This window comes from Anomaloglossus baeobatrachus, chromosome 9, assembly GCF_048569485.1.
Source record: "Anomaloglossus baeobatrachus isolate aAnoBae1 chromosome 9, aAnoBae1.hap1, whole genome shotgun sequence".
NCBI lineage: Eukaryota > Metazoa > Chordata > Amphibia > Anura > Aromobatidae > Anomaloglossus > Anomaloglossus baeobatrachus.
The window spans coordinates 23,105,346-23,124,257 of record NC_134361.1 but is presented as its reverse complement, the minus strand read 5'-3'; the positions used below and the strand labels follow the sequence as shown (position 1 = coordinate 23,124,257).

The following is an 18,912-nucleotide window of genomic DNA, read 5'->3' as shown; positions in this document are numbered from 1 at the left end:
CTTCTCCGTCTCCTCTTCTCCGTCTCCTCTTCTCCGTCTCCTCTTCTCCGTCTCCTCTTCTCCGTCTCCTCTTCTCCGTCTCCTCTTCTCCGCCTCCGCTCCCCGTCTCCTCTTCTCCGTCTCCTCTTCTCCGTCTCCTCTTCTCCGCCTCCGCTCCCCGTCTCCTCTTCTCCGCCTCCTCTTCTCCGTCTCCTCTTCTCCGTCTCCTCTTCTCCGTCTCCTCTTCTCCGTCTCTTCTTCTCTGCCTCCGCTCCCCGTCTCCTCTTCTCCGTCTCCTCTTCCCCGTCTCCTCTTCTCCGTCTCCTCTTCTCCGTCTCCTCTTCTCTGCCTCCGCTCCCCGTCTCCTCTTCTCCGTCTCCTCTTCTCCGTCTCCTCTTCTCCGTCTCCTCTTCTCCGTCTCCTCTTCTCCGCCTCCTCTTCTCCGCCTCCTCTTCTCCGTCTCCTCTTCTCCGTCTCCTCTTCTCCGTCTCCTCTTCTCCGTCTCCTCTTCTCCGTCTCCTCTTCTCCGCCTCCTCTTCTCCGCCTCCTCTTCTCCGTCTCCTCTTCTCCGTCTCCTCTTCTCCGTCTCCTCTTCTCCGTCTCCTCTTCTCTGCCTCCGCTCCCCGTCTCCTCTTCTCTGCCTCCGCTCCCCGTCTCCTCTTCTCCGTCTCCTCTTCTCCGTCTCCTCTTCTCCGTCTCCTCTTCTCCGTCTCCTCTTCTCCGTCTCCTCTTCTCCGCCTCCTCTTCTCCGCCTCCTCTTCTCCGTCTCCTCTTCTCCGTCTCCTCTTCTCCGTCTCCTCTTCTCCGTCTCCTCTTCTCCGTCTCCTCTTCTCCGTCTCCTCTTCTCCGCCTCCGCTCCCCGTCTCCTCTTCTCCGTCTCCTCTTCTCCGTCTCCTCTTCTCCGCCTCCGCTCCCCGTCTCCTCTTCTCCGCCTCCTCTTCTCCGTCTCCTCTTCTCCGTCTCCTCTTCTCCGTCTCTTCTTCTCTGCCTCCGCTCCCCGTCTCCTCTTCTCCGTCTCCTCTTCCCCGTCTCCTCTTCTCCGTCTCCTCTTCTCCGTCTCCTCTTCTCTGCCTCCGCTCCCCGTCTCCTCTTCTCCGTCTCCTCTTCTCCGTCTCCTCTTCTCCGTCTCCTCTTCTCCGTCTCCTCTTCTCCGTCTCCTCTTCTCCGTCTCCTCTTCTCCGCCTCCTCTTCTCCGCCTCCTCTTCTCCGTCTCCTCTTCTCCGTCTCCTCTTCTCCGTCTCCTCTTCTCCGTCTCCTCTTCTCCGTCTCCTCTTCTCCGTCTCCTCTTCTCCGCCTCCTCTTCTCCGTCTCCTCTTCTCCGTCTCCTCTTCTCCGTCTCCTCTTCTCCGTCTCCTCTTCTCCGTCTCCTCTTCTCTGCCTCCGCTCCCCGTCTCCTCTTCTCTGCCTCCGCTCCCCGTCTCCTCTTCTCCGTCTCCTCTTCTCCGTCTCCTCTTCTCCGTCTCCTCTTCTCCGTCTCCTCTTCTCCGCCTCCTCTTCTCCGCCTCCTCTTCTCCGTCTCCTCTTCTCCGTCTCCTCTTCTCCGTCTCCTCTTCTCCGTCTCCTCTTCTCCGTCTCCTCTTCTCCGTCTCCTCTTCTCCGTCTCCTCTTCTCCGTCTCCTCTTCTCCGTCTCCTCTTCTCCGTCTCCTCTTCTCCGTCTCCTCTTCTCCGTCTCCTCTTCTCCGTCTCCTCTTCTCCGTCTCCTCTTCTCCGCCTCCTCTTCTCCGCCTCCTCTTCTCCGCCTCCTCTTCTCCGTCTCCTCTTCTCCGTCTCTTCTCCGTCTCCTCTTCTCCGTCTCCTCTTCTCCGTCTCCTCTTCTCCGCCTCCGCTCCCCGTCTCCTCTTCTCCGTCTCCTCTTCTCCGTCTCCTCTTCTCCGCCTCCGCTCCCCGTCTCCTCTTCCCCGTCTCCTCTTCTCCGTCTCCTCTTCTCCGTCTCCTCTTCTCCGCCTCCGCTCCCCGTCTCCTCTTCTCCGTCTCCTCTTCTCCGCCTCCGCTCCCCGTCTCCTCTTCTCCGCCTCCTCTTCTCCGCCTCCTCTTCTCCGTCTCCTCTTCTCTGCCTCCGCTCCCCGTCTCCTCTTCTCTGCCTCCTCTTCTCCGTCTCCTCTTCTCCGCCTCCTCTTCTCCGTCTCCTCTTCTCCGTCTCCTCTTCTCCGTCTCCTCTTCTCCGCCTCCGCTCCCCGTCTCCTCTTCTCCGTCTCCTCTTCTCCGCCTCCGCTCCCCGTCTCCTCTTCTCCGTCTCCTCTTCTCCGCCTCCGCTCCCCGTCTCCTCTTCTCCGTCTCCTCTTCTCCGTCTCCTCTTCTCCGCCTCCGCTCCCCGTCTCCTCTTCCCCGTCTCCTCTTCTCCGTCTCCTCTTCTCCGTCTCCTCTTCTCCGCCTCCGCTCCCCGTCTCCTCTTCTCCGTCTCCTCTTCTCCGCCTCCGCTCCCCGTCTCCTCTTCTCCGTCTCCTCTTCTCCGCCTCCTCTTCTCCGCCTCCTCTTCTCCGCCTCCTCTTCTCCGCCTCCTCTTCTCCGCCTCCTCTTCTCTGCCTCCGCTCCCCGTCTCCTCTTCTCCGCCTCCTCTTCTCCGTCTCCTCTTCTCCGTCTCCTCGTCTCCGTCTCCTCTTCTCCGTCTCCTCTTCTCCGTCTCCTCTTCTCCGCCTCCGCTCCCCGTCTCCTCTTCCCCGTCTCCTCTTCTCCGCCTCCGCTCCCCGTCTCCTCTTCTCCGTCTCCTCTTCTCCGCCTCCGCTCCCCGTCTCCTCTTCTCCGTCTCCTCTTCTCAGTCTCCTCTTCTCCGTCTCCTCTTCTCCGTCTCCTCTTCTCCGCCTCCGCTCCCCGTCTCCTCTTCTCCGTCTCCTCTTCTCCGTCTCCTCTTCTCCGCCTCCTCTTCTCCGCCTCCTCTTCTCCGTCTCCTCTTCTCCGTCTCCTCTTCTCCGTCTCCTCTTCTCCGTCTCCTCTTCTCCGTCTCCTCTTCTCCGTCTCCTCTTCTCCGCCTCCGCTCCCCGTCTCCTCTTCCCCGTCTCCTCTTCTCCGCCTCCGCTCCCCGTCTCCTCTTCTCCGTCTCCTCTTCTCCGCCTCCGCTCCCCGTCTCCTCTTCTCCGTCTCCTCTTCTCCGTCTCCTCTTCTCCGTCTCCTCTTCTCCGTCTCCTCTTCTCCGTCTCCTCTTCTCCGTCTCCTCTTCTCCGTCTCCTCTTCTCCGTCTCCTCTTCTCCGTCTCCTCTTCTCCGTCTCCTCTTCTCTGCCTCCGCTCCCCGTCTCCTCTTCCCCGTCTCCTCTTCCCCGTCTCCTCTTCTCCGTCTCCTCTTCTCCGCCTCCTCTTCTCCGTCTCCTCTTCTCCGTCTCCTCTTCTCCGCCTCCGCTCCCCGTCTCCTCTTCTCCGTCTCCTCTTCTCCGTCTCCTCTTCTCCGCCTCCGCTCCCCGTCTCCTCTTCTCCGCCTCCTCTTCTCCGTCTCCTCTTCTCCGTCTCCTCTTCTCTGCCTCCGCTCCCCGTCTCCTCTTCTCCGTCTCCTCTTCTCCGCATCCTCTTCTCCGTCTCCTCTTCTTCGTCTCCTCTTCTCCGTCTCCTCTTCTCCGTCTCCTCTTCTCCGCCTCCTCTTCTCCGCCTCCGCTCCCCGTCTCCTCTTCTCCGTCTCCTCTTCTCCGTCTCCTCTTCTCCGCCTCCGCTCCCCGTCTCCTCTTCTCCGTCTCCTCTTCTCCGCCTCCGCTCCCCGTCTCCTCTTCTCCGCCTCCTCTTCTCCGTCTCCTCTTCTCCGTCTCCTCTTCTCTGCCTCCTCTTCCCCGTCTCCTCTTCCCCGTCTCCTCTTCTCCGCCTCCTCTTCTCCGCCTCCTCTTCTCCGCCTCCTCTTCTCCGCCTCCTCTTCTCCGTCTCCTCTTCTCCGTCTCCTCTTCTCCGCCTCCGCTCCCCGTCTCCTCTTCTCCGCCTCCTCTTCTCCGTCTCCTCTTCTCCGTCTCCTCTTCTCCGTCTCCTCTTCTCTGCCTCCTCTTCCCCGTCTCCTCTTCCCCGTCTCCTCTTCTCCGTCTCCTCTTCTCCGCCTCCTCTTCTCCGCCTCCGCTCCCCGTCTCCTCTTCCCCGTCTCCTCTTCTCCGTCTCCTCTTCTCCGTCTCCTCTTCTCCGTCTCCTCTTCTCCGTCTCCTCTCCCCCGTCTCCTCTCCCCCGTCTCCTCTCCCCCGTCTCCTCTCCCCCGTCTCCTCTCCCCCGCCTCCTCTCCCCCGCCTCCTCTTCTATATTCTTCTCCATTTCTGCCGCTCACCCTTCTTTTGTGTGGACAGAATTGCAGCTGCCAGGACGACTGCTCCTCCAGTAATTGCCTGTGCGGGCAGCTCAGCATCCGCTGCTGGTATGATAAGGTGAGGGATTATACGCCGCTCCTCACAGCGGCTCTACCTTTGTCTCGCGGTCAGGCGTCCTCACGTTACGTCCTCTCGCTTTTCTCTGTAGGACGGGCGTCTGCTGCAGGAGTTTAATAAGATCGAGCCTCCACTTATCTTTGAATGTAACCAGGCCTGTGCGTGCTGGCAGACGTGCAAGAACAGAGTGGTGCAGAGCGGCATAAAGTAAGCCTTGTGTGACCAGTGCCGGATACACGGCCGTGCCAGGACCTCCGGAGCGACAGGGCTCAGGCCACGCTAGTAGACAGGGTCTTATGAGATGGCAGTGCCTCCTCCATGTCACCTAGAAAGGCATTAAAAAATGTCCTATTAGGGGCCTCCTCTTTACTTCCATCTTCAATAAAACTGACCATACACATGAAATACACCCGGACCCCTCCGAGCTCACGTGTGAGGAGGAGAAACAAAAATTGGGCATGCTTGAATGCAACATGACCGATGAGGGGAGAGTCCTAAAGACCACCTCACCCCATGTGTAGAATTGTTGCATGAAGCAGACGTTTCTATAGCCAGTGAGAATTGCATACCCCGGTCAGATCAAATTTCTTCAAGAATAAAGGAGGTTACTGTATTGTTTTTGCTTCTTAAAGGGGTGTTCCAGTAGGTATAAGTGATCACCATTGTAGCGCCTGAATCTCCTCAGCCGCGGCCCGGCCTCTCCTCCTCCTGGGGTCTGCAGCACAGGTCTCCCGGCAGTAAACTTCGGGCACACACGCACACCTGCCCTTCTTATTAAGGGACGGCGCACTATTTCCCAGAAGTGCTTTGCAGCCTATGGTTGAGAGGCACTAAGGTACTTAAGGCATCCTCTTACTAGGGGAGGTGCCTGCACAACGCCTTTAGTCAGTCTTTCAGTCTTCTAGCTAGTTGTCAGGTCCCGTGCTCCTGTCCAGTTACCTATTCCTGAGTCCGCCTTCCCATACTGATCTGCCCCTACTGTGCCGGCCATACCTGTCTGTACCCGCTCTCCTGTCTGCCTCAGCCATCCTGCTGCAACTATGTCCATACCTCAGTCCGTCTCCTGTCCTGGGGGTCAGCTGCCACATTCCCAGTCACTGCCCTGGGAGTTGTACCTGTCGGCAGGCTCTTAAGCTCCTCTCACTAAGGGTAAGCCCAGGTCCAGTAGGTCCACTTATACTCTGTCACCGCCCCAGCACCAGTGGTGAGCGTTACAACCATCCACTAAATAGGTGATGACCACTCCGAGGGGTTTGATCCATCTATGTGGATGGAGCACTGAATTAAAGCAGCGTCGGGGTGCAATTCCCCTTCTGGTGATTGTTGGACGTCTCCAGTTCCCAGCCCTACACTATGATCCTACTTCCGTACTCCCTTACATTAAAATCACAAGTTGTCAGAATATTTATAGGGGTCGTGCTTCCTACCTAGTTTATCTATTGCGTCAAATATTGTATGGAAAGATGACAACGAAACAACCCAAATTTCTGTTTCAGGGTCCGACTGCAGCTCTATCGTACAGCGAAGATGGGCTGGGGGGTGAGGGCTCTGCAGGCCATTCCCCAGGGGTCCTTCATCTGCGAGTGAGTATCCCGGCTGATGGTGCGCCTTATAATGTATGACTCCCACAGTCCCGAATGGTGAATCTCCCTCGTTAATATGGCTGAGGATTGACTTCTAGTTTACGACATTGGGAAAACCCAGTCGTGCGCCCTGCGGAGGCTGTCACACGGGCGGCTGATACAATTATATAACTCCCTAAAGAAAAGAATGACCAATGCCTTAAATTAACATGGAAATTCAGATTGATGACTGCGGTACTACTGTTAATCCCTTTAATACCTTTTTGATTCTTTTTCACATTTACTGTAAATGCAATTATATTTGTAGTTTTGATCCAGGGTTATACTCCAGAGCTGCGCTCATTATTCTGCTTTCCATATGATGTTTCTGTGCTATAACCCCTTAATCTCGTCTTCCTCCTGCAGATACGTGGGGGAGCTGATCTCTGATGCAGAAGCCGACGTGAGAGAAGACGATTCTTATCTCTTTGACCTGGATAACAAGGTTAGATCTGAGACGTAGGGCGGCATGGTGGCTCGGTGGTTAGCACTGCAGTCTTGTGGTGGATCAGTGGTTAGCACTGCAGTCTTGTGGTGGCTCAGTGGTTAGCACTGTAGTCTTGTGGTGGCTCAGTGGTTAGCACTGTAGTCTTGCAGCGCTGGGGTCCTGGGTTCAAATCCCACCAACGACACCATCTGCAAGGAGCTTGTATGTTCTCCCCATGTTTGCGTGGGTTTCCTCCGGGTTCTCTGGTTTCTTCCCACACTCCAAAAGACATACAGATAGGGGCTTTAGATTGTGAGCCCCAATGGGGACAGTGGTCCTGATGTATGTAGAGCGCTGCGGAATATGTTAGCGCTATATAAAAATAAAGATTTGAGACGTAGGATACGTGGCTGTGTTCTCCATAGTTGCTTAGATGGGCAAATAATAACTATTCATGTTTGAATTATTGTTATGATCTGGTAACCGTGGACGATCACAAAAAATCCCTTTAATCAGGAAAAAAGAAAACAAAAAGAGTAGTTGGAAACTGAGCTGACCGCAATTCCCTATCTATCAGACAACACTAGAACTAGAAGTGGGATGTACTTAACACACCTAGATACCTTGTCACTGCCGGAGAAACTTGCTACACCTCAAAGATGGAAATGAGGAATCCTAACTTGCCTCGGAGCAGTCCCCAAAGAAATAGCAAGCCCCCAACATGTAAACGACGGTGATGTAAGAAATCACAATACACAGAAAATATAGATAAGCAAAGGTGAGTCCCTACTTACTAGATACAACAGGACAGATAACTGATTGCGGCCTGTGAAAAAAACCTGCAAAAAAATAAACTCCTGATAGGAAAAAAATACTAAGACCACACGGTCTCTCCCCCACTATATCAGGTACTCTTGTGCCAGACACTTTAAACAGAACTGCAGATATAATGGGAAGAAACAAAATCACAGAACAAATAATATTCTAAAGTGCAAATAATACAAACATGAACAGGGAGCCAGCTCCCTTTCTTGCTGGAAGAACTGCCCTGCTCACAAAAGCAGAAAGACAGATTCTCACATACAAGGAAACAAACACAGAACCAAATCGAATATGCAGAAACACTCTTAAGTGCAATATCAGCAATTAAGCACAGAAACAGTAAACTTATCTGGAGTAGATTCAGGCACAGAAGAAATGGGAGAAACTGTAGGGAAAACTCCCAGCCATCTTCAGAAGCAGGCAGGAAGCATGATCACTGGCGGCCGCCAGGCAGCAAGTGCTCTCCTAAATACACTAGGCTGATTTGCAATAGGACTTCCTGGATTCCCAATTAACTCCAACACCTGTATGGGTCAAAGATTCAGACTCAGCTTCATTACCATTCCTGGCCACCAGAGGGAGCTGCACACCAGCACCCACTCGGATGACATTCACAACAGATTATGCTTACCGACTATTGAGCGCTATTCCAGTATTCGTCACCGCAAGAAAAATGCTCTGGTTTCCCATTGATTTGCATTAGGTCCGTTTTTCGTGACAAATACCGGAATAATACTTTGGGACTCGTTAAAAATAATCCGAACATGAATAGTTACTATTCGTCCATCACTATTCCTTAGTTGAAAGGCAATGTGCACACTGCAGATTTAGTGCAGAAATTTTATGCATCAAATATGCACTTTTTTGCAGAAAAATGTGTCCAGTTTTAATGCATTTTTGGGGTACGCTATGTCTGCACATGCCCTCATCACTAATCTCCTCGCTCTTCTCTCTCAGGACGGAGAGGTGTACTGCATCGACGCCCGGTACTATGGCAATGTCAGCCGCTTCATCAATCACCTGTGTGAGCCCAACCTGATCCCCGTGCGCGTCTTCATGTCCCACCAGGATCTGCGCTTTCCCCGGATTGCCTTCTTCAGTGGCAGAGAAATCCGGGCAGGAGAGGAGCTCGGGTAAGCAGCAAGAATTGAATTGAATTTTTGTTCATTCCTTTTCTCAACCCCTTGGAGACGTTATGGGGCAGGAATGGTGGCTGCAGCTGGATTCCTATGATGTCCTTGGCTATACCTGCTTCATCCAGGAGGTGGAGTAAAAATATTCCTCCTGCAGATATCGAGCTACACCAGTCTGGCTTGGTGTGTAGGAGGCAGAGCTCCTTGCTCTCCAGGTTCTTTTTAGGATGGGAATACAGGGTGGACAAGATAACCTCTACATCCTCCAGGACCCAACATTGCTTTGTGGTCAGGGGGTTATAAAAAACCCTCTGTAAATTAGAGCATTAAAGATTTCCATTCATCTCTTTCCTTCAGGAGCGCTTCGCTCCTCGCCTTCCTTCAGGAGCGCTTCGCTCCTCGCCTTCCCTTCCGGGGCGCCTCGCTCCTCGCCTTCCCTTCCGGGGCACCTCGCTCCTCGCCTTCCCTTCCGGAGCGCCTCGCTCCTCGCCTTCCCTTCCGGAGCGCCTCGCTCAGCGCCTTCCCTTCTGGAGCGCCACGCTCAGCGCCTTCCCTCCTGGAGCGCCATGCTCAGCGCCTTCCCTCCTGGAGCGCCACGCTCAACGCCTTCCCTCCTGGAGCGCCACGCTCAGCGCCTTCCCTCCTGGAGCGCCACGCTCAGCGCCTTCCCTCCTGGAGCGCCACGCTCAGCGCCTTCCCTCCTGGAGCGCCACGCTCAGCGCCTTCCCTCCTGGAGCGCCACGCTCAGCGCCTTCCCTCCTGGAGCGCCACGCTCAGCGCCTTCCCTCCTGGAGCGCCACGCTCAGCGCCTTCCTTCCTGGAGCGCCACGCTCAGCGCCTTCCCTCCTGGAGCGCCACGCTCAGCGCCTTCCCTCCTGGAGCGCCACGCTCAGCGCCTTCCCTTCCGGAGCTCCTCGCCTTCCCTTCCGTAGCGCCTCATGCTCATGGGGGAATCCAAACCCTATGACCTTCATCTTTGAGCAGTAGGATCCGCACCGATCACACATTGTGCAGCGATGTTCTTATGATCTAGTCCCTTTACCTCTAAATCCTTGATCTGTTCTTTGAATCCCCATTATTTCTAGTTTTTGTGCCCTCTGTATGTAACCATTGTTTTTCTGTTCTCGTCCCCTCCAGGTTTGATTACGGTGATCGTTTCTGGGACATCAAGAGCAAATACTTCACGTGTCAGTGCGGATCGGAGCGGTGCAAGCACTCGGCAGAAGCCATTGCCTTGGAGCAGAGCCGCCTGGCCCGGATAGAGGTCCCGGATTCGGTGCCCGTATCCGCGGCTGCTCCTCCTCAGACTGTATTATAGGTTAGACTCCTATCGGAGCGTAGATGAAAGGTTTCCCTGCAGAGCGTCCGAGATCCTGCAGAGCATCGCACTGTTCACCACTGTCCTGTCCGGGGACAGAGCCGTCATCGTGCAGAGCTTTTCTCTGCTCGCCGTTCTCCTGCCTGATCATTGTCTTGTAAATCGTCCAACCTCACCAACACAATAAAAATGTTGACTTTTTTTTATATATATATATATATACATTTAGCATTGTGTGCTCCATGTAATGCTTCTTTATGGTTTAGTCACCTGCTGATGTACCGGCCGGCCGTGTGGTGTGCAGAGCGCTCGGCCTCATCGGTCAATATTGGCCTCTGTCAGTCCTGATTCCCTTCAGTTGTAAAATAAAGTAGAGGGTGAATAGGGAGGAAATGCTTCTGTCAGCAGCTACTAATGAATCCGCTACAGCTGTGGGCGAGGAATGTGTTCTCTGTACCCTACATGTGTAAATAGGTCTGTGTACACAGAATGTCACCGTGTGCTCACCGTACATAGAGACCGGCTGTATGGAGAGGTCTCATCTGAGTGATTGTGTCTGCACGGCCACTGTGCCGTGTGATCAGGGGAGTAGGGGCGGGTCTGTTGCTGTAAAGGAAGAGGAGGCGGGTCTTTGTCATTCTACAGGAAGTGGGGGCGGGTCTGACATTCTACAGGAAGTGGGGGCGGGTCTGACATTCTACAGGAAGTGGGGATGGGTCTGACATTCTACAGGAAGAGGAGGCGGGTCTGACATTCTACAGGAAGTGGGGGCGGATCTGACATTCTACAGAAAGTGGGGGCGGGTCTGACATTCTACAGGAAGTGGGGGCGGGTCTGACATTCTACAGGAAGTGGGGGTGGGTCTGACATTCTACAGGAAGAGGAGGCGGGTCTGACATTCTACAGGAAGTTGGGGCGGGTCTGACATTCTACAGGAAGTTGGGGCGGGTCTGACATTCTACAGGAGGAGGTGGGGTGGGTCTGACATTCTACAGGAAGTGGGGGCGGATCTGACATTCTACAGAAAGTGGGGGCGGGTCTGACATTCTACAGGAAGAGGAGGCGGGTCTGACATTCTACAGGAAGTTGGGGCGGGTCTGACATTCTACAGGAAGTGGAGGCGGGTCTGACATTCTACAGGAAGTGGGGGCGGGTCTGACATTCTACAGGAAGTGGGGACGGGTCTGACATTCTACAGGAAGTGGGAGCGGGTCTGACATTCTACAGGAAGTGAAGCGGGTCTGTCATTCTACAGGAAGTGGGGGCGGGTCTTACATTCTACAGGAAGTGGAGGCGGGTCTGACATTCTACAGGAAGTGGAGGCGGGTCTGTCATTCTACAGGAAGTGGGGGCGGATCTGACATTCTACAGGAAGTGGAGGCGGGTCTGACATTCTACAGGAAGTGGGGGCGGGTCTGACATTCTACAGGAAGTGGGGGCGGGTCTGACATTCTACAGGAAGAGGAGGCGGGTCTGACATTCTACAGGAAGTTGGGGCGGGTCTGACATTCTACAGGAAGTGGAGGCGGGTCTGACATTCTACAGGAAGTGGGGGCGGGTCTGACATTCTACAGGAAGTGGGGACGGGTCTGACATTCTACAGGAAGTGGGAGCGGGTCTGACATTCTACAGGAAGTGAAGCGGGTCTGTCATTCTACAGGAAGTGGGGGCGGGTCTTACATTCTACAGGAAGTGGAGGCGGGTCTGACATTCTACAGGAAGTGGAGGCGGGTCTGTCATTCTACAGGAAGTGGGGGCGGATCTGACATTCTACAGGAAGTGGAGGCGGGTCTGACATTCTACAGGAAGTGGGGGCGGGTCTGACATTCTACAGGAAGTGGGGGCGGGTCTGACATTCTACAGGAAGTGGGGGTGGGTCTGACATTCTACAGGAAGTGGGACGGGTCTTTGTTGCTGTACAGGAAGTGGGGGTGGGTCTTTGACATTGCACAGAAAGTGGAGGTGGGTCTTTGACATTTTGCAGGAAGTGGGGGTGGGTCTTTGACATTGCACAGGAAGTGGGGGGGCTTTCAGGCTGAAAATTAAGTGGGGCGGGTCTTTAATGCTCTACAGTAAGTGGGGATGGGTCTCTGACACTACAGGAGGCTGGTCTTTGACACTACAGGAAGTGAGGGCGGGTCTTTGTATAGAAAATAGGGACGGGTCTGAAGCTGTACAGAAAGTGAGGCGCTCTACAGGATGTGGGTCTTTGATGCTCTACAGGTAATGGTGGCTGGACTTTGAAACTACAGGAAGTGGGGGTGGGTCTTTAATGCGCTACAGTAAGTGGGGGCGGGTCTCTTGACACTAGAGGAAATGGAGGCTGGTCTTTGACACTACAGGAAGTGAGGGCAGGTCTTTGCATAGAAAGTGAGGGCGGGTCTGACGCTGTACAGGAAGTGAGGCGGGTCTCTGACTGCATAGGAAGTGAGGGTGGGTTTTTGACGCTCTACAGGAAGTGGGGGTGGTTCTGACGCGCCATAGGAAGTGGGGGCAGGTCTATGATGCTGTACAGGAAGTGGGGATGGTCTCTGATGCTCTTCAGGAAATGGGGCTGGTCTCTGATGCTCTACAGGAAATGGGGCTGGTCTCTGATGCTCTACAGGAAATGGGGCTGGTCTCTGATGCTCTACAGGAAATGGGGCTGGTCTCTGATGCTCTACAGGAAATGGGGCTGGTCTCTGATGCTCTACAGGAAATGGGGCTGGTCTCTGATGCTCTATAGGAAATGGGGCTGGTCTCTGATGCTCTACAGGAAATGGGGCTGGTCTCTGATGCTCTATAGAAAATGGGGCTGGTCTCTGATGCTCTACAGGAAATGGGGCTGGTCTCTGATGCTCTATAGGAAATGGAGCTGGTCTCTGATGCTCTAGAGGAAGTGTGGCCGGTCTCCAACACTACAGGAAGTGGGGGTGGGTATTTTATGCTGTACAGGAAGTAGGGGCTGGTCTTTGACACTACAGGAAGTTGGGGCCAATCTTTCTAAAACTGAGATTGGGATTTTGTCACTCCAAGAATTAGGGGGGTGTCTTTGCTTCTCTACTTTTGTCTGTCAAAATGAACATAGGCCTAAAATCGGTAGAAAGACCAATGGCCTTTAGCAGGAGCAATACCTTCTTGGAATGAAGGATAATGATGTTCCAGCACCTATAATCCTGATAGAATGGCAATGAAGAGGACACACTGTCTATAATTACAATTTACAATGTGTGAGAATCTGGATCAATGTCATCCTGAGGTTAAATGACCTCTGGGTTTCCTGGCTACAGTGGCCTGTTAGATCATGCCAAGAGTATAGTCAAACAGGCACTCTATCAGTGTCACATTGACAGGTATAATGTATTGCTATGGTTGTGCCTTGCAATAATTTACACCAGGGATTAGACTAATTAAAGTAAAAAGAAAAAAATAATACCCAAAAAATGAAAAAAAAATATACTATAAACATATTTATGTAAAAAAGTGCACATATTTGGTATTGCCACATCCGGGGTGTCCCGATCTCTAAATCTGTCATACTAGTTAACCCCTTCAGTGAACACCATTGAAAAAAAAATGGCAACATTAGGCTTTTCTATCAAACTGCCAGAAAAAAAGTGGAATAAAAATTGATCAAAAAGTCAAATATAAATATCCCTGATAAAGTCACCTCATCCCTCAAAAAACAAGTTGCCATACAGCTTTAGCGGAAAAATAAAGAAGCTATAGCAATGCAAAGTTAATATTTTTTTCCTCTATAAAGTTGTTATTATTGGGTGTAGGTGGCAAAACATAAAAAAACCCCATAAATGTAGTATTGCTGTAATAATACTAACCTGAAAAACAAAGCCATGTTATAACTTTTACCAGTGAACAACTTAAAAAAAAAAAAAAAAATATGAATTGCTGGTTTTTGTTTGTTGCCTCCCAAAAATCGGAATAGAAAGCGATCAAAAAATGTAATGGTACCGATAAAAACATCTACTCGTTCCGCAATAAACAAACACTTACAGAAAAATGATAGCACCAATACATGGTGATACAAAATAAAATGCTTTTAAAAAGTTTTTGATAGTAACCAAATATAAAAACGCCATATAAACCTGGTATCACTGTAATCGCACGAACCCGAAGAATAAAACCATCTAATCACTTATACTGTATGATGAATGGCATAAAAAAAAATAATCCTGCCCTGCTGTTGTTTATTCTGCCTCTAAATTATAGTAAGACTCAGCTCACATTTATCCTGCGCTCTACATTGAGCACTTACACCGAGATTTACATGTACGTCTCTGAAATACGGGATTCAGACCGAACCCCTCACGTAACCTTCACTATAATGAGGCGGGAGGAGACACTGTGGACTCCCTCTGGCTCATAATTCAGCAGTGTCCATCTTTTTGAGCGTTCATAAAAGCTCGGTCGGCCACAGTTTTGTGCACTTGTGAAAAGACAGACACCTCTGAAAAGAGACCCGACAGAGTCCGGAGTAACTCGGCTGCCTCAGTAAAGTGAATGGATCCCTCCGGGGTCATCTGAATCACGTTATTTGGAGATATAGATGGAAACCACAAAGTTCTCAGCATAGAGCGCAGGATAAATGTCGTAAAATGTTCCCAATTAAAGCTTTAACTCATTCCGAAAAAAAAATACAAAAACAAACCTCTACTCAGGTTTGTCATCGGTCAAGGGAAATGTAGGGAGCTTCTATGTTACTGGTAACGCAAAAGCTCTGGAAAAGCGCCATGCCTTCCCTCAAAAAGAAATCCAGCAAAATCTGCACTCCCAAATCCAAACAACCCCCTCCTTTCTCAGTCCCACAGTGTGCCTAAACCATATCTAGTATCCACATGTTTTGCATTCCTGTATCTGGAAAACACCCATGGAGTCAAAATAGGCACTACACCTGTGGATGAATTTAGAGACTGGTGTCATTCACAAAATAGGGTCACTTGGGGGGTAGGGGTTGATCTTCTGGCACTATTGGCAAGCTATTCTAAGAAAGTCTGTGCTCCAAGGGTCAAGTAGCACTTCTTCCCTTGAGAATTTCATTATGTGTCTGAGCAGAACTATACAGCCACATGTGGGGTATAGCCACACTCAGCAAAAATTGACCTTTTTTTTTGTGCCATTATTACCTATATTCCCATGTAAAATCTAGAGCTAAAGCTAAATTTTGCTGATAATTTTTCATCACCCCCCCCCCCATTGGTATAACATACTATGACATGCCTGTAGTGCCAATATGTTAACCACATCTCTAGATGAATTCCTTGAAAGGTGTAGATGGTAAAATTAGGTCACTTGTGGGGGTTTCTGCTGTTCTGCACCTCAGGGGCTCTGCCAATGTGACATGGCACCCACAAACCATTCCAACTAAATCTGAACTCAAATATGGCGCTCCCTCCTTTACGATCTGTGCCGTGCGCCCAAATAGTAGTTTTCCACCACATATGAAGCATCTGTTTGCGCAGGAAAAAGTGCGCAACAAATTATATGGTCCATGGGGTCTAGTATTTTTTTGTCACCCAGGCGCCTCAGCCACTTCATATGTGAAAATTGGTTTTGTAAACTTTATAGAGACCCTCAGCCATTGTACAGGAATCGGCGTCTGCGGGTGATAGACCCCTCCGGACCAGTCACTTGGTTGTATCATTCCAGGATTTTCGTATCTTCCTGCAGAATCTCATGTCTTTAAGATACTCTGCTATTTACAGCTATTTTGGGGTATGTTTTTCTATTTCTTGTCTTCGCCTTTCCTTGTAGTTATGTGCCCACATCCTCTGTTAATAAGTCAGTGGTCGGCCGTCACTCCCGGGATTGAAGTCATCTGCATTTTATTGTAGCAATAGCTCAGTATATTGCACGCATCCGCACCGCAGCTCTCTTCCTTGTTCTGCCTTTTTTAGTTTTTGGACTTTGTTTTTTCATGTGTTTATTTTAGAACTTCACATAGTGATATAATGGTGTGTGCATAATGCACGTATGACCCAACATCAGCTACATGCCAGATATGTACTGCTCCACTATATGTGGGTGCATAATTGTACAGCTTTAGGGGTTTTGTCAATTTATCCAATGGGATAGTGAATGGTGGTCACTAGTGATGAGCGGGCACTACCATGCTCGGGTGCTCAGTACTGGTAACTAGTGATGAGCGGGCACTACCATGCTCGGGTGCTCAGTACTGGTAACTAGTGATGAGCGGGCACTACCATGCTCGGGTGCTCAGTACTGGTAACTAGTGATGAGAGAGCACTACCATGCTCGGGTGCTCAGTACTGGTAACTAGTGATGAGAGAGCACTACCATGCTCGGGTGCTCAGTACTGGTAACTAGTGATGAGCGGGCACTACCATGCTCGGGTGCTCAGTACTGGTAACTAGTGATGAGCGGGCACTACCATGCTCGGGTGCTCAGTACTGGTAACTAGTGATGAGCGGGCACTACCATGCTCGGGTGCTCAGTACTGGTAACTAGTGATGAGAGAGCACTACCATGCTCGGGTGCTCTGTTACTGGTAACTAGTGATGAGCGGGCACTACCATGCTCGAGTGCTCAGTACTTGTAACTAGTGATGAGTGGGCACTACCATGCTCGGGTGCTCTGTACTGGTAACTAGTGATGAGCGGGCACTACCATGCTCGGGTGCTCAGTACTGGTAACTAGTGATGAGCGGGCACTACCATGCTCGGGTGCTCAGTACTGGTAACTAGTGATGAGCGGACACTACCATGCTCGGGTGCTCAGTACTGGTAACTAGTGATGAGCGGGCACTACCATGCTCGGGTGCTCAGTACTGGTAACTAGTGATGAGCGGGCACTACCATGCTCGGGTGCTCAGTACTGGTAACTAGTGATGAGCGGGCGCTACCATGCTCGGGTGCTCAGTACTGGTAACTAGTGATGAGCGGGCACTACCATGCTCGGGTGCTCAGTACTGGTAACTAGTGATGAGCGGGCACTACCATGCTCAGGTGCTCAGTACTGGTAACTAGTGATGAGCGGGCACTACCATGCTCGGGTGCTCAGTACTGGTAACTAGTGATGAGCGGGCGCTACCATGCTCGGGTGCTCAGTACTGGTAACTAGTGATGAGCGGGCACTACCATGCTCGGGTGCTCAGTACTGGTAACTAGTGATGAGCGGGCACTACCATGCTCAGGTGCTCAGTACTGGTAACTAGTGATGAGCGGGCACTACCATGCTCGGGTGCTCAGTACTGGTAACTAGTGATGAGCGGGCACTACCATGCTCGGGTGCTCAGTACTGGTAACTAGTGATGAGCGGACACTACCATGCTCGGGTGCTCAGTACTGGTAACTAGTGATGAGCGGGCACTACCATGCTCGGGAGCTCAGTACTGGTAACTAGTGATGAGCATGGTAGTCTCCGCTCTTTACTAGAGGTCACTAGAGTTGAGCAAAAATATTTGCATTGGCCATGTCCGGTGATTTATGGCTACCAGCACCAAAGCCCTGTAAGCCACCTCCTTCTACTTGCCAGACTTTGAACAGAGCGAATACGTGACTGCAGTTGGGAAAAAAAATTGGGGCAGAGCAGGGACCCCGGGTTCTTGTGGTACAGTATATAGAGGTTGTGATACAGTATATAGAGGTTGTGGTACAGTATATAGAGGTTGTGATACAGTATATAGAGGTTGTGATACAGTACATAGAGGTTGTGGTACAGTATATAGAGGTTGTGGTACAGTATATAGAGGTTGTGGTACAGTATATAGAGGTTGTGATACAGTATATAGAGGTTGTGATACAGTATATAGAGGTTGTGGTACAGTACATAGAGGTTGTGATACAGTACATAGAGGTTGTGGTACAGTATATAGAGGTTGTGGTACAGTATATAGAGGTTGTGGTACAGTATATAGAGGTTGTGGTACAGTATATAGAGGTTGTGATACAGTACATAGAGGTTGTGGTACAGTACATAGAGGTTGTGGTACAGTATATAGAGGTTGTGGTACAGTATATAGAGGTTGTGGTACAGTATATAGAGGTTGTGATACAGTATATAGAGGTTGTGATACAGTATATAGAGGTTGTGGTACAGTATATAGAGGTTGTGGTACAGTATATAGAGGTTGTGATTGTTGGAACATCCCTTTAAAGAGGTTTTAAAGTTTCTGTGTCCTACTGAGATGAATGGACGTCATATCTGGGGTCACCACTCCGGACCCCCTCTGTGGGCCATGGCGGGTGTTAGACTGAGCTAGGACCAGACATTGACCCCTGCAGATCCCGCTGCGTTATAATGGGGTTGTCTTATGTTGACCATCTTGATTAAGGTTTGTGGATTTTGGCCAAGTGTCCCCCGGCGTTTGCCCAGGTTTCCCTGTGTTGGCGAGAAGAGGCGGCAGCGCACGGTTCCGGGGAAATCTTTGTTAATATTTCACAATCCTCCTTCGCTCCTTCTGTATATAATCATTTACATGGTAACTGGTCTATAAATATGGCTCCGTCTGACTCACCGCTGCCCTGTACACAGCGTAGGAAGCAGACATGGACGCTCCTGTACCCGGGCACTATAGAGGTCACTATAGGGAGCAGACATGGACGCTCCTGTACCCGGGCACTATAGAGGTCACTATAGGGGGCAGACATGGACGCTCCTGTACTCTGGCACTATAGAGGTCACTATAGGGGGCAGACATGGACGCTCCTGTACCCGGGCACTATAGAGGTCACTATAGGGAGCAGACATGGACGCTCCTGTACCCGGGCACTATAGAGGTCACTATAGGGGGCAGACATGGACGCTCCTGTACCCGGGCACTATAGAGGTCACTATAGGGGGCAGACATGGACGCTCCTGTACCCGGGCACTATAGAGGTCACTATAGGGGGCAGACATGGACGTCCCTGTACCCAGGCACTATAGAGGTCACTATAGGGGGCAGACATGGACGCTCCTGTACCCAGGCACTATAGAGGTCACTATAGGGGGCAGACATGGACGTCCCTGTACCCGGGCACTATAGAGGTCACTATAGGGGGCAGACATGGACGCTCCTGTACCCAGGCACTATAGAGGTCACTATAGGGAGCAGACATGGACGCTCCTGTACCCGGGCACTATAGAGGTCACTATAGGGGGCAGACATGGACGCTCCTGTACCCGGGCACTATAGAGGTCACTATAGGGGGCAGACATGGACGCTCCTGTACCCGGGCACTATAGAGGTCACTATAGGGGGCAGACATGGACGTCCCTGTACCCAGGCACTATAGAGGTCACTATAGGGGGCAGACATGGACGCTCCTGTACCCAGGCACTATAGAGGTCACTAT

At 51.6% G+C, this 18,912-nt stretch overlaps 1 protein-coding gene across 2 annotated transcripts in view; it reads left to right on the top strand.

Annotated features, from left to right (window-relative positions):
- Window positions 1-9,832, top strand: part of EHMT2 (euchromatic histone lysine methyltransferase 2) — a 61,546-nt gene extending 51,714 nt beyond the window's left edge. For both annotated transcript variants that reach the window (XM_075323276.1, XM_075323275.1), the window contains 6 exons: window positions 4,223-4,300; window positions 4,392-4,507; window positions 5,797-5,883; window positions 6,289-6,367; window positions 8,129-8,304; window positions 9,442-9,832. In XM_075323276.1, coding sequence (XP_075179391.1) covers window positions 4,223-4,300; window positions 4,392-4,507; window positions 5,797-5,883; window positions 6,289-6,367; window positions 8,129-8,304; window positions 9,442-9,622 — 717 coding nt within the window. In that variant the 3' untranslated portion in view covers window positions 9,623-9,832. The remainder of the gene's footprint in view (window positions 1-4,222; window positions 4,301-4,391; window positions 4,508-5,796; window positions 5,884-6,288; window positions 6,368-8,128; window positions 8,305-9,441) is intronic.
- The last annotated feature ends 9,080 nt before the right edge of the window (window positions 9,833-18,912 follow it).